General features: G+C 41.4%; 1 protein-coding gene across 1 annotated transcript; it reads right to left on the reverse strand.

The window, feature by feature from the left end:
• Positions 1 to 12,018: 12,018 nt before the first annotated feature.
• Positions 12,019 to 15,463, reverse strand: LOC118395679 (mucin-5AC-like). The gene is made up of 4 exons (XM_035789545.2): positions 14,419 to 15,463; positions 14,242 to 14,306; positions 12,739 to 12,884; positions 12,019 to 12,629 (listed from the first exon to the last, which is right to left on the reverse strand). Exons 1-4 carry the CDS (start codon positions 15,454 to 15,456, stop codon positions 12,403 to 12,405), a joined length of 1,476 nt encoding a protein of 491 aa, XP_035645438.2. The 5' UTR covers positions 15,457 to 15,463; the 3' UTR covers positions 12,019 to 12,402.
• Positions 15,464 to 15,692: the final 229 nt, after the last annotated feature.

A 15,692-nucleotide genomic window follows, 5' to 3' on the forward strand; every position in this document is an offset into this window, starting at 1 on the left:
TTCTGTCGACCGACTCTCCAGCAGACAGATCGAAGATTTTGTCAGAGACAACAAGACATACAGGCGTGAATATATATATATTGCAATTATTTTCAAATGAGCGGCTGTTCATGTGAAAAGTATAATCATTTCAATGAGCCTAGTTATCAACTGTGTGTAGTGGGTCCCATTATGTCTTTCCCACTCTTTATCTGTCCCCACCACTGTCCATGGTCTAACAAGCCGTCATATCGGTTTAGTCCACTAGGGACCCTTTATTGCATCCTGTTAGTAACCAATAAGCAAGACATCGGAGTCCGCAACATGGCTGGTTTTCCTTTTGTTTCCTCTGGTTTTCCTTTTCTAGTCCATGATTGTCTGTAGACTCTGCCATATACGTATTGAGCCGTTGATTTGTGAATCCACTTTGTCTCTATACTGACGTTTTGCCTGTTTGATTGCCTTGTCGGAGGGAATGACTACTCTGTTTGTATTCTTCCATATTCCCAGTCACCTTCCATGTTTAAATGCGGTGGTTCGTGTTTTCTGTTTTGCACGAATACTGCCATCTATCCATGGTCTCTGGTTAGGGTAGGTTTTAATAGTCACAGTGGGTACAAAATTCCTATACACTCCCTGAAAACTCAGTTATCGTTTCAGTGAATTCGTCCATATTATTATCGGAAGCTACCCAGAACATATCCCAGTCCACGTGATCAAAACAGTCTTGAAGCATGGATTCCAATTGGTATGACCAGCGTTGAATAGTCCTCAGCACGGGTACTAACAGTTTGAGTTTCTGCCAATAGGAAGGGAGCAGAAAAATTGAGTTGTGGTCAGATTTGAGGAAGGAGGAGGAGGAGGAGGGAGGAGGAGGAGGAGGAGGAGGGCCGAAAGGAGGGCGGGGGAGGGACTGGTATGCATCCCCGGAAGTTGGAGTAACAGTGGTCTAGAGTTTTAGCAGCATGAGTACTACAGTCAAATTGCTGATAGAATTTATGCAGCCTTTTTCTCAAATTTGTTTCGTTCAAATCTCCAGCTAAAATAAATGCATCTTCAGGATATATGGTTTCCAGTTTGCATAAAGTTCAGTGTAGTTCCTTGAGGGCCATCGTGGTATCAGCTTGAGGGGGGATATAGATTTGATTGTGAGGTATTCTAGGTCAGGTGAACAAAAGGACTTGAGTTCCTGTATGTTATCACAATTACATAATTTGTTGTTAATCATCAAACATACATCCCCATCCTTCTTCTTCCCAGCGAGATGTTTATTACTGTCGGTGCGATGAACTGATAATGCAGATTGCTGGACCAACTCCGACAGAGCCATGTTTCCGTGAAACAGAGTATGTTGCAATCCCTGATGTCTCTCTGGAAAAAAAACCTGTCCCTAATCTCATCACCGTTGTTAATCAGGGACTGAACATTATCAAATAATATACTCTCTGATGTGTCATGTGCGTTCCTTCTAAGTTGGACTAGAAGAACCCTCCGAGTACCCCTTTTTCGCCGGCGTTGTTTTGGGTCAGCCTCTGGAATCAGTTCAATTGCCCTCGGTGGTGCAAACAAAGGATCTGCTTGGGGAAAGTCGTATTGCTGGTCATAATGCTGGTAGTGCTGGTGAGTTACCATACCTCTGATATCTGATAGTGCTTCCCAGCTGTAATAAATAACACAAATATTTTCTGGGCTAACAATGTGAGAAGAAATACATTAAAAAACTAAACACTGCAAAGTCTCCTAAGAACTAGAAGCGAGGCAGCCCTATCTTTCGGCGCCATCTAGTGTTTTGAGTGTGTGAGAATAGGTAAAGCGATGTGTTGATGAATTGTCTTACGTGTGACCACAATGGAGGATGAATTGATAGGTAAGGTCAGGCCAGACGTGTTGGAAGTAATGGCAGTTTGTAAGGTTTGTGCTACCAGGCTATCGTTAGGCACTGAGCTGATGTTGTTGAATATCAACGTAGAATCCACCACAATTGACCCTGACCTGAAAATAATGTGAGAAAAATGTTAAGAACTTTTACAAGCGTTACTTCAGTAACAACCCACTCCCAAGGCATACTAAATAACAATGCTCATTGAAATGTTATTTTTCTCCATCATCCACACTGTTTCAAAGTCATTCAGATGATAATCATGTACCTACCTGAAACTATTGACAACAGTTCGAAGGAATCTGACTCCAAATAGAGCCTTGAACAAATTATCCAGCTGAAAAAAAGTGTATACAGAATTTTATGTTATGTTATAATAACAATTCAACAATGTAAGGCTGGTAATCAAGATGCCATATGATGAATTATGACAAAGTGGTCAATGCAACTCCTGGAAGACAGCAAATCATCAGATATCATTATGTGTGTATAACAGAAGATGTATTGGTGTTAAAGACATTTTCTACATTAAGCATTGCACACAGCTTCGACAACATCTGATCACTGTTAACGATCAAAATTGTATTGTGACATGACAAGATAGAACCTGATGTCCAATCAAGAATCGTTTAAGGAATTTGTTTCAGTTGTTATATTCTTAGAATGTTAAACAGTTAAGTAATATAGAGACCAGATAACTCTAATTAATGTAATATACTCAAACATAGGAAAGTAAAATGCAGACATAAAGAAGTGCAGCTGTAACGGTTCTCTTTAGGTGAAGTAGAGGCGAACCAAAATGCAGAGTGGTGGTTATTCATGTTCTTTAATAAAGACACTAAACATGAATAAACTAACAAAAAAAAGTGGAAAACCAAAAACAGCCCTATCTGGTGCAAACCACAGAGACAGGAACAAGCACAATCACCCACAAAACCCAACACCAAAGAGGCTACCTAAATATGGTTCCCAATCAGAGACAATGACGAACACCTGCCTCTGATTGAGAACCATATCAGGCCAAACATAGAACTAGACAAACTAGACACGTAACATAGAATGCCCACTCAGCTCACACCCTGACCAACCAAAACATAGAAACATACAAAGCAAACTATGGTCAGGGTGTGACAGCTATATTGTAACTTGGTCTTTAAAACACCTGAGGTAGAGAGAGTGCTTGGAAATACGTCACTTAGAGTTCAGAATATTAAGGTTTCTTACTTGTTGCCACGATAGAAGTTGTGTTCAGTAGAAAAGAGATATAAGAGCTGTTGCTTGAGACATTCTCTATCAAGGTTGCAACCACTGCACTGGACTCAGGGACTGAGCTGGCATTGTTAAATATCAGCTTCGCATCTACCACAACCGAACCTTGACTGGAATACAACAAAATGAAAAACAATTAATATGATACCATCAGTAAAGCAAATTCATATTTAAATGCTATGACAAATATGAACACTACCACAATTTAATGTTTTCCCTTTAAATTAATTGGTGGATACAATGTCTATCTTAAAATGTATTCCAATAATGGCCCAAAATCCAAATAAAAACTGAAGAATAACTAAGTACCTGAAACCTAGAACCTCTGTGCGAATAAAACTGGATCCATATTTGTTTCAATAAACTGTGTCCAGCTGTAACTGTTAATATAAGCAAATTTAGAAATGTGTCTTGAGAACTGAATCATTGACATAAACAACTAGAGGGAATGTGTTTCACATAATGACAAATATGAAAACTTATTTTAGGGATGAAATGCCCCTTTAAGAAACTGTTCAAATGAAGATGAAAAGTATTAAAGAGTGGAAAGTAAAACAGAATTTACCTCTGTAGCCACACTGGTTACTAATGCTTGGAACTCTGGTGAAGATGCATTATTCAACTCTGCTGTGAAGATTTGCTCTAATTTGAACTCCAAATTAACCTCTGGTGGTGGAGGGGCCAGTCTTGTGGTAGTGGTTGAAGAACCAGTTGTAACTGTGGTCAGAAAATCTGTGGTTGTTGTGGGAGCAGCAGTGGTTGTTCTGGTCGCATCTGTGGTTGTTGTGGGAGAAGCTGTGGTTGTTGTGGGAAGAGCTGTGGTTGTTGTAAGAACAGCTGTGGTTGTTGTTGGAGCAGTTGTGGTTGTTGTTGGAACAGCTGTGGTTGTGGTGAGAGAAGCTGTGGTTGTTGTGAGAGCAGCTATGGTTTTTGAAGTAAAGACTGTGGTTGTTGTGGAAGATTCTGTGGTTGTTGTTGGAGCAGCTGTGGTTGTTGTTGGAGCATCTGTGGTTGTTGTGGTAGCTGCTGTGTTTGTTGTGGGAGAAGCTGTGGTAGTTGGGAGAGCAGCTGTGGCTGTTATGCGAGCAGCTGTGGTTGTTGTTGGAGCAGCTGTGGTTGTTGTGGGAACCGCTGTGGTTGTTTTGGGAGCACCTGTGGTTGTTGTGGGAGCAGCTGTGGTTGTTGTGAGAGCAGCTGTGGTTGTTGTGGGAGATGCTGTGTTTGCTGTGGGAGAAGCTGTGGTAGTTGGGAGAGCAGCTGTGGTTGTTATGCGAGCAGCTGTGGTTGTTGTTGGAGCAGCTGTGGTTGTAGTTGGAACATCTGGGGTTGTTGTCGGAGAAGCTGTGTTTGTTGTGGGAACAGCTGTGGTTGTTGTGGGAACAGCTCTGGTTGTTGTGGGAGCAGCTGTGGTTTTTGAAGCAGCGACTGTGGTTTATGTGGGAGATTATGTGGTTGTTGTTGGAGAAGCTGTGGTTGATGTGGGACCAGTTCTGGTTGTTGTAAGAGTATCTGTGGTTGTTGTAGCCCCAATTGTAGTTGTCGTTGGAGCTGCTGTGGTTGTTGTGGGAGCAGCAATGAGTGTTGAGAGGATGGCTGTGGTTGTTGTGGATGTATCTGTGTTTGTTGTGGGAGCAGCTTTGGTTGCTGTTGGAAGAGTTGTGGTTGTGGTTGGAACATCTGGGGTTGTTGTCGGAGTAGCTGTGGTTGTTGTGGGAACAGCTGAGGTTGTTTTTGGAGTATCTGTGGTTGTGTTACCCCAATTGTAGTTGTCGTTGGAGCTTCTATGGTTGTTGTGGGAGAAGCTATGAATGTTGTGGGGATGGCTGTGGTTGTTGTGGGTGCACATGTGGTTGTTGTGGGAAGCGCTGTGGGTTTTGTGGGAGCAGCTGTGGTTGTTGTGGGAGCAGCTGTGGTTGTTGTGGTAGCAGCTGTGGTTGTTGGGGGATCCGCTGTGTTTGATGTGGGAGCAGCTGTGGTTGTTGTGGGAGCTGCTGTTTTTGTTGTGGGAGAAGCTGTGGTTGTTGTTGGAGCAGCTTTGGTTGTTGTTGGAGCAGATTTGGTTGTAGTTGGAACATCTGGGCTTGTTGTCGGAGAAGCTTTAGTTGTTGTGGGATGCTGTGGTTGATGTGGGAACAGCTGTGGTTGATGTGGGAACAGCTCTGGTTGTTGTGGGAGCAGCTGTGGTTTTTGTTGAAGCAACTGTGGTGGTGTTGGAGAAGCTGTGGTTTTTGTTGGAGAAGTTGTGGTGTTTGTTGGAGCAGTTGTGGTTGTTGTTGGAACAGCTGTGGTTGCTGTGGGAGCAGCTGTGGTTTTAGAAGTAGCGACTGTGGTTGTTGTGAGAGATTCTGTGGTTGTGGTGGGAGCAGCTGTTGTTGTTGTGAGCGCAGCTGTGGTTGTTGTAAGAGCATCTGTGGTTGCTGTGGGATATTCTGTGGTTTTTGAAGTAGCGACTGTGGTTGTTGTGGATGTATCTGTAGTTGTTGTGGGAGAAGCTGTGGTTGTTGTGAGAGCAGCTGTGGTTGTTGTGGAAGCAGCTGTGGTTGTTGTTGGAGAAGCTGTGGTTGCTATGGGAGCAGCTGTGGTTTTTGAAGTAGTGACTGTTGTGGTTGTGGGATGAGCTGTGGTTGTTGTGGGAACAGCTCTGGTTGTTGTGAGAGCAGCTGTCGTTGTTGTGAGAGCAGCTGTGGTTGTTGTTGGAGAAGCTGTGGTTGTTATTGGAGAAGCTGTGGTTGATTTGGGAGCAGTTGTGGTTGTCGTTGGAGTATCTGTGGTTGTTGTAGCCCCTATTGTAGTTGTTGTTGGAGCTGCTGTGGTTATTGTTGGATCAGTTGTGGTTGTTTTTGGAACAGCTGTGGTTGTGGTGGGAGCAGCTGTGGTTGCTGCGGGAGCAGCTGTGGTTGTTGTGAGAGCAGCTGTGGTTGCTGTGGGAGCAGCTGTGGTTGCTGTGGGAGATTCTGTGTTTTTTAAACAGCATGACCATTACACAAGGGCACCTTGTGCAGGGGGAAAATAAGTGTGTGAGTGTGGAATTGCAGGAATGTCTGCCAGCACTGTTGAAAGAGAATGTTCATTTCATTTCTCTAACATAATACGCCACCTCAAATGTAATTTCAAAGAATTTGCCATTATGTCCAACCGGCCTCACAACCTCAGGCCACATGTATGGCATCGTGTGGGTGAGCGGTTTGCTGATGTCAACGTTATGAACAGAGTGAATGCTCAGAAAATGTGACGCGATCTTGTTGCCTGTTGTCGTGTCATTCATCCGCCACCATCACCTCATGTTTCAGCATGATTATGCACGGCCCCATGTCGACAGGATCTGTACATAATTCCATGAAGCTGAAAATGTCCTAGTTCATCCGTGGCTTGCATACTCACGAGACATGTGAGACATTTTTGGTATGCGCTGGGTCGATGTGTACGACAGCATGTTCCAGTTCTCGCAACTTCGCACAGCCATTGAAGAGGAGTGGGAAAACATTCCACAGGCCACAATCAATGCAAAGGAGATGTCGTGCTGCAAGAGGCAAATAGTGGTCACCAGATACTGACTGGTTTTCTCATCCACGCCCCTACCTTTTAAAAAAAAATATGTCTGAACAACAGATGCAAATTACATGTTGCATTTATATATTTCAGTATATACAGCTAATTCGGAAAGTATTTAGACCCCAATTTTACGTTAAAGCCTTAGACTAAAATGGATTAAATTGTTTTTTTTTCATGATTAATCTACACACAATAACACATAATGACAAAGCAAAAACAGTTTTTTAGATTTTTTGCTAATGTATTAAAATATCACATTGACAGAAATATTCAGATACTGTCACGAGTCCGACCGAGGGTGTTTCCCCTTCCCGGGCGGGTGGCGCTCGGCGGTCGTCATCACCGGCCTATTAGCTGCCACTGATTGTTTTTCCTCTCCCTCCTTGTATGTTTAGTGGTAGCACCTGTTCATGTGTAATGAGTTAATTAGTTTGTCTTTATTAGACAGCCGGCCCGCCTGGTTGTTGTGCGGGATTATTTCAGTGTAACCTTCGGCTCTGTTGTAGAGGTACGTGTTAGTGCCTGGTCGTTACTTTTCCGTTGTACATTCTCATTCCCTGTGTTTGGGGCCGTTACTATTGTGAGCACCCTGTGGTGCGTTGGTGCTATTAAAGACGCACAGCTTTGCACTCACTGTCTCCTGCGTTTGACTCCACACACCTACGACACCTGAAGCATTACAGATACTCAGTACTTTGTTGAAACACCTTTGGCAGTAATTACAGCCTCAAGTCTTGTTCGGTATGACACTACGAGCTTGGCACACATGTATTTTTGGAGTTTCTCCCATTCTTCTCTGCAGATCCTCTCAAGCCCTGTCAGGTTGGATGGGGAGCGTAGCTGCACAGCTATTCTCAGGTCTCTCCAGAGATGTTTGATTGGATTCTAGTCCGGTCTCTGGCTGAGCGACTCAAGGACATTTAGAGCCTTGTTTCTCGAAGCCCCTCCTGCATTGGCTTGGCTGTGTGCTTAGCGTCGTTGTCCTGTTGTAAGGTGAACCTTCGCCCTGGTCCGAGGTCCTGAGCGCTCTGGATCAGGTTTTTATCAAGGAACTCTCTGTACTTTGCTACGTTCATCTTTTACTCAATCCTGACTAGTCTCTTAGTCCCTGCCATGTAAAACATCAGCCACGCATGATGCTGTCACCACCAGACGTGACGCTTGGAATTCAGGTCAAATTGTTCATCCTTGTTTCATCAGACCAGATCATCTTTTTTCTTATGGTCTTTTAGGTGTCTTTTGGCAAACTCCAAGCGGGCTGTCATGTACCTTTTACTTAGGAGTGGCTTCCGGCTGGCCACTCTGATTGGTGCAGAGCTGCAAAGATGGTTGTTCTTCTGGAAGGTTCTCCCATCTCCAAAGAGGAACTCTGGAGCTCTGTCAGAGTGACCATCGGGTTCTTGGCCACTTCCCTGACCAAGGCCCTTCCCCCTATTGCTCAGTTTGTCTGGGTGACCAGCTCTAGGAAGAGTCTTCGTTGTTCCAAACTTCTTCCATTTAAAAATGATGGTGGCAACTGTATTCTAGGGTACATTGAATGCTGCAGACATCTTTTGGTACTCTTTCCCGATCTGTGCCTCGACACAATCCTGTTTCGGAGCTCTATGGACAATTTCTTATTTTTTGCTCTGACATGCACAGTCAACTGTATGGCCTTATCGAATGGTGTGTGCCTTTCCAAATCATGTCTAATTAATTGAATTTACCACAGGTGGACTCCAATCAAGTTGTAAAAACATCTCAAGGATGATCAATAGAAGCAGTATGCATCTGAGCTCATTTTTCAGTCTCAGGGTCTGAGATAATTATAATCATTATGTAAATAAGGTATTTCTGTTTTTATTATTAATACAGTAGCAAACATTTCTAAAAACCTGTTTTTGCTTTTTCATTATGGGATATTGTGTGTAGATTGATCAGAATTATATATTTTTTTTAATCCATTCTAGAATAAGGCTAAAGTAACAACATTTGGAAAAAGTCAAGGTGTCTGAATTCTTGTTTAATGCACTGTATGTAAAATATATTCCACATTTCATGTCATACAGCTAATTCACGCGTTATAATAATGTCACTTCAAATGGCATACAGTACATTTTAATACATCAAATACATTTTAAATCCAATACAAAAAAATAAGTACATCCTACCTAATTTAATACAGGATTAAAGTGAGGTGCATAATAGCACAAAATACAATGTTTAATTATAATAAATACAAAATAACTAAATAATGTAGTGCTGTGACTACAAGGATGATTACTTATGGGTGAAGGGGACCAAGTAGCAGATGTTTTAGAAGATCCTATAGATATTTCATTTTCTCTCTAGGAATCTTTACTCTCTTCAAAATGCATATTATTTTCATTATATATATAAGCAATAAGACCCGAGTAGGTATGACATATGACCAATATATCACGGCTAAGGTCTGTTCTAAGGCATGGATACAGCTCTTAGCCATGGCATATTGGCCGTATACCACAAACCCCCGAAGTTTCATATTGCTTTTATAAACTGATTACCAATGTAATTAGACCAGTTAAAGGTTGTTTTTTGTCATACCCATGGTGTAAGGTGTGATACGCTATGGCTTTCATCAAATCAGCTTTCATGGCTCGAATCAACCGGTTTATAAAAAAATGATGAATCGGATTTGATATGTGTATTTTGAGGTATGCTATCAAGATAATGATTTGTCTACCGGTATGAGTGAACCAGACATGACATCACAGCCAGACAGATTCTGAGAAGACTTGTCTTGAAGCAAATTCCACTGGAGGCAGCAGCTGTGGTTGTTGTTGCAGCAACAATGGATGTTGTTGTGGCAGCCGTGGCTTATTTAGGAGCAGCTGTAGTTGTAGTTGTAGCAGCTGTGAATGTCGTAGCAGCAGCTGTGGTTGTTGTTAGAGAGACTGTGGTTGTGGGGGAATTTCCCTTAAATAAGCAAAGAGAAATGATAGTCCATCATTACTTTAACTTTCATTTAACTAGGTAAGTCAGTTAAGAACAAATTCTTATTAACAATGACGGCCTACCGCAGCCAAATCCTAACCCGGACGATGCTGGGCCAATTGTGCACTGCCCTATGGGACTCTCAATCACGGCCGGTTGTGAAACAGCCTGGAATCGAACCAGGGTCTGTAATCATCGCCGAATAACGACCGGGCACGTGCCCAGGGCTCTGACATCTAGGGGTCCCTATTGATTTTGCTAGTCACTCTCACTCAGATATTATTAACATGACATAAATCATTGCAAAATGTGTAGAATTGCAGGAACTTTTTTTTAAACTGCAGAAATGTCTCTCTGCCCTATGGCAAAATAAGTAGCATTATACAATTGCTAAATGTTGTCTCCACCCCATGGCAAAATGTATAGAACTTCAGAAAAAAATGTCTCTAGATAATTGATAAAAAGTTGCAAAATGTTCTCTCTGAAGCATGAAAAATGAGTAGAAATGCAGTAAATGTGCTTTAAGAGAGAAAAACAAATGTCTAATAAAATAGCTAAATTGTTTTCTCAGACCCATGGCAAAATGTGTGGAATTGCAGGAAATTAACTTTATAACATATATATATAACATATTCTCTCCGCCATCAAGAGAGAGGCCATTAAATGTTTTTGCCCGCTTTGTGGAGGGCCTCACCAAAGAAATCTCACTTAGGGCCCCCAAAAGGCTATACACGGCCCTGAATATATTCTAGTCAATCAGGATGATGAACAAACAACTTTGTAGCTTTAAATAAAGTATATATATATATATATGCATATATATATATATGCATATGTGGACAATCAAATCACCCTTAAAAAAACACAAAAATATTTCAAGTTTATGCCATCTGATGACATTTTCATGATGCAACTTTGGCCAATAATTGGTTTAAAAAATACAATAAAATCCTTCTCTATTGACGCAGTCGTACGTCAATCTAATTAACATAATTTTAAAAAATCCCCATCAAAATCTGTCAATTTAAGCTAGAGATATCGATAAAATAAAAATTATATTCTATATACTCAGGAAATATATATATATATATATTTCCTGAGTTTTCTTATGTCTCATAATTAGCGGACAGACACTTCAAAATCTTATTCCTCATGATTTGTTTTTTGACTGTATTTTTTTGCCATTTATGAATGTTCTATTCAATGTGTTTCTATGGGCTATAGTAGTAAAGGCCAAATTCCACATTTCATAAAATAGTAATAATGTACAAAAATGAAGTTACCACAAAATTAAAAATCAAATAGCTAAATTATCCATGGTATGACCGGCATGAAACAATTCCATATGTTACTTTAGTAGAACCTTTCTCAGGATATGCGAGACAATCTGTTGTCACCACAATGAGAAACTCGGAACCAGCAAGAAAACATTTGGAGGTAAGATTAATTTTGTAATGTAGAAATAAATAAAACAATCTATTAAACATTGCCTTGTGTGCTGTAGTTCCCTCTTACTAATGAATTAACTCAATTTACTAAGTCCTGTATCAAATCAATCAAGTCTGCAAATAATTATATTTAGGCATGGTATTTTTACTGGATGGGTTGAGGTTGAAAGTCCCTTCATTGTTATTTTTCTGAGGTTGATACCTTCTACAAAGAGCCTGAAGTTAGATAGGATATAAATTAACAACATACTCTAAGATCACCATTCAGTTAGCATAGCATGAACCTTTTGTGATTAGGCCTTTATTTGCCATCAAAATGTCCTTGATTCTCATATGTTAATCTTTCTGCCTTGATGTGATACGTGACACAGTTTTGTGTACATGAGAGACAGACACTGATTTTATAATGTCTGTAATGCCTCTCTCTAATACATCAACTCTAGCAGAGAAATACATAGAAACATAATTGGTGAAATCAGGGTGGCAAAAAAATGGTTGAGGTGTGTTTAAAGCCCTCCCTCAAGACTGTAGGAGATGAACAATGAAATATGTAAGCGGAACAAAAAATGATATCTGAAAGGACTAATCTCGTTTATCCCATTTTTAAAGTGTGTTGACAACATATTTCACTTCACAAACACCCAGTAACATAATACAGCCAGTCTAATATTTTAATGAATTTTGACCTATGAAATATACCTTCAGATATTCATGAATTAAAAAAAAAAACTTTCTGGGATAACTGTCCAACCGTATCATAACCATTGTCTTTGTTTTTGTTGCCTATGTTGTCTATGTATTTGTTGTAAACAAATGTCCTGTTCTGCTTGAAATTGATCTTCTGATATTCATATCATCTCATTCCTATCATAGAAATAAAGTGGTATTTATGTTGTATGTAAACAAGATATAACAGATGCAGTTGGCACACAATAATAATTATTGAAATTGCATTTCATTTAATTTCTTCATTAATCCGGTACAGAAAACGAACCCAGCATTTTCTTCATTCAAAGTATGAGTAATAGTGAATTACAAAACAGTATAAATACACCATTCAGTTACAATAAGTATTAGTGCAGTAAGTAGAAGGAATAACTATCAAGATTCTTAGAATCCTGTTGATAATTGGTAGAACAGCTATCTTTTTTTTACATTATCCTCAAGCTGTTCAATATTCTCATGTTCTCCATAGCAATTCACCTTTCCCTGTACATTTTGGGGTAATAAATAATAATAAATAGTATACAGTTCTAATAATTAATATGATTACATTGTTGGTAAGTTTCCCTGTCACAGTGGTGATCAGTTATATCAGTATTAGTCAAGCAGTTGTGACAACATAACAAGACAGATGAGTAGACTTGTCTTGTAGCTTATTCCACTGGAGGCGGCAGCATTGTTTATTGTTGATACAATAACAGATGTTGTTGAAGCAGCTGTGTTTGGTGTAGGACCAGCTGTTGTTGTTGTTGTGGGGGTGGCTGTGGTTGTTGTGGTGGCTGTGGTAGTTGCGGCAACAGTGGTGGCTGCAGAAGTTGTAGTTCCTGTAACACCACAGAAGTTATCTCGTAAAAATTTACCCAATATAGAGTGCCATGAGTCAATGTTGAGAGTGACGACAATGACAAGGTCAACAGTGATGGCTTAACTTACTTGCAGAAATGGAGGTTGTGTCAACGTCGAGGAAGGTGTTCCCGTGAGACAGAGAGTCATTCAATCCCTGCTCCACACTCGTTACATTGGGAACCACTGTCTGGTTCTTGAAAATAAGGGTCATGTTGACAATAATTGACCCTCTCCTGTAAACGAAATATACAAAGATTTAGTTTTAATTTCGAGATCAGATCTTAAACCGTTGTTTCCAAGAAAGTATTAAGAAAACAAGACAAGGTATAGTAATTATTTGTATTTGTTTTCTTAATATACACTGCTCAAAAAAATGAAGGGAACACTTAAACAACACAATGTAACTCCAAGTCAATCACACTTCTGTGAAATCAAACTGTCCACTTAGGAAGCAACACTGATTGACAATAAATTGCACATGCTGTTGTGCAAATGGAATAGATAACAGGTGGAAATTATAGGCAATTAGCAATACACCCCCAATAAAGGAGTGGTTCTGCAGGTGGTGACCACAGACCACTTCTCAGTTCCTATGCTTCCTGGCTGATGTTGTGGTAAATTTTGAATGCTGGCGGTGCTTTCACTCTAGTGGTAGCATGAGTCTACAACCCACACAAGTGGCTCAGGTAGTGAAGCTCATCCAGGATGGAACATCAATGCGAGCTGTGGAAAGAAGGTTTGCTGTGTCTGTCAGCGTAGTGTCCAGAGCATGGAGGCGCTACCAGGAGACAGGCCAGTACATCAGGAGATGTGGAGGAGGCCGTAGGAGGGCAACAACCCAGCAGCAGGACCACTACCTCTGCCTTTGTGCAAGGAGGAGCAGGAGGAGCACTGCCAGAGCCCTGCAAAATGACCTCCAGAAGGCCACAAATGTGCATGTGTCTGCTCAAACGGTCAGAAACAGACTCCATGAGGGTGGTATGAGGGCCCGACGTCCACAGGTGGGGGTTGTGCTTACAGCCCAACACGTGCAGGACGTTTGGCATTTGCCAGAGAACACCAAGATTGGCAAATTCGACCTGGCCCGCCAATTTCCCAGACCTGAATCCAATTAAGCACATCTGGGACATCATGTCTCGCTCCATGCTTTAGTCCAGGTCTGGGAGGAGATCCCTCAGGAGACCAGGCGTTGTAGGGAGGTCATACAGACACGTGGAGGCCACACACACTACTGAGCCTCATTTTGACTTGTTTTAAGGACATTACATCCACGTTGGATCAGCCTGTAGTGTGGTTTTCCACTTTAATTTTGAGTGTGACTCCAAATCCAGACCTCCATGGGTTAATAAATTTGATTTCCATTGATCATTTTTGTGTGATTTTGTTGTCAGCACATTCAACTATGTAATGAAAAAAGTATTTAATAAGAATATTTCATTCATTCAGCTCTAGGATGTGTTATTTTTGTCTTCCCTTTATTTTTGTGAGCAGTGTATTATTCAAACTTATATCACTATCACTGTTATTTTGAGATAATTCTATTTGAATGGGGAGATTCATAGACATACAGAAACAATTATTGTTACTTACGTGAACTGAATAATCCTACACCTTACGTATGTTGAAGGGTAAATTCTTTTGTAACCATGATTCACCTGTAAAAAAAGAAACAAATTAGTATCAATAATTTGGATACTAATTAAGTCAGTAACTAAGTCAGTGACACCATGTTAATGACACAATGTTTTTAAAAGATGAGCTGATTACCTCTGTGGTAACATTTTCTGCCAGTTCCTGATATGCTGTTGTGGAAGAATCAGTATAGTCACTTTGGAATGCACGGAACATTCTGAATCCTAATCCCACTGACCCCTCATTCGCTGTTGGTGCCGCTGTTGACTTAGTTGTTGTAGCGGTGGCTGTGGTGGTTGTGGGAACAATTTTGGTTGTCGTTGGTACAATGGTGTTTGTGGCAGAAGCTGTGGATGTTATAGGAGCAGCTGTGGTTGTTGTAACGAATACTGTGGTTGTAGTTGGAGCATCTGTAGTTTTTGTGGCAGAAGCTGTGGTTGTTGTTTTGTCAGCTGTGATTGTAGTTGGAGATGCTGTGGTTGTTGTGGCAGCAACTATGGTTGTTGTGGCAGCTGCTGTGGTTGTGTTGGCTGCTGCGTTGGTTGCAGTTTGAGCAGCTGTGGTAGTAGTGGCAGCAGGTATAGTTGTTGTGGCAGAAGGTGTGGTTGCAGAGGCAGCTACTGTGGTTGTAGTTGGATAAGTTGTTGATGTGGCAGTAGCTGTGTTTGTAGTTAGAGAATCTGTGACTGTTGTGGTGGCAGCTGTAGTTGTGGGAGCAGCTGTTGTGGTTGAAGTGGCAGCTGTTGTGGTTGAAGTGACCGTGGCGGTACCTGTGGTTGTGGTGGAGGAACCTGTGGTTGTGGCGGCGGAACCTGTGGTTGTGGTGGCAGCACCTGTGGTTGTTGTGGGAGAAACTGTGGTTGTTGTGACTCCATTTGTTGTTGTAGTTGGAACATCTGTGGTTGCTGTGGCAGCAGCTGTGGTTGTTGTGGGAGAAACTGTGGATGTTGTGACTCCATTTGTGGTTGTAGTTGGAGCATCTGTGGTTGTCGTGACAGGAAATGTGGTAGTCGTCATGCCAGCTGTTGTGGTTGTGGGGGCAGCTGTCGTTGCAGCAGTAGATGTGGTAGTAGTTGGAGCAGCTGTGGTTGTTGTTGCAGCAACTTTGGCTGTGGTGGCTGCTGCAGCAGTGGCAGGTGTCGTTGTCACGGCAGGAACTGTGGTTGTTATCATGGACGTAGTTGAGTTGAGGGTTGTTAAATGAGCAACTTGTAGTTGGAGCAGCTGTGGTTGCTGTGGTTGTTGTGGGAGAAACTGTGGTTGTTGTGACTCCCTTTGTTGTTGTAATTGGCGCAGCTGTGGTTGTTGTGGCAGCAGCTGTGGTTGTTGTGGAAGCAGCTGTGGTTGTTGTGGGAGAAACTGTGGATGTTGTGACTCCATTTGTGTTTGTAGTTGGAGCATCTGTGGTT

This window comes from Oncorhynchus keta, chromosome 16 (assembly GCF_023373465.1).
Source record: "Oncorhynchus keta strain PuntledgeMale-10-30-2019 chromosome 16, Oket_V2, whole genome shotgun sequence".
Taxonomy (NCBI): domain Eukaryota; kingdom Metazoa; phylum Chordata; class Actinopteri; order Salmoniformes; family Salmonidae; genus Oncorhynchus; species Oncorhynchus keta.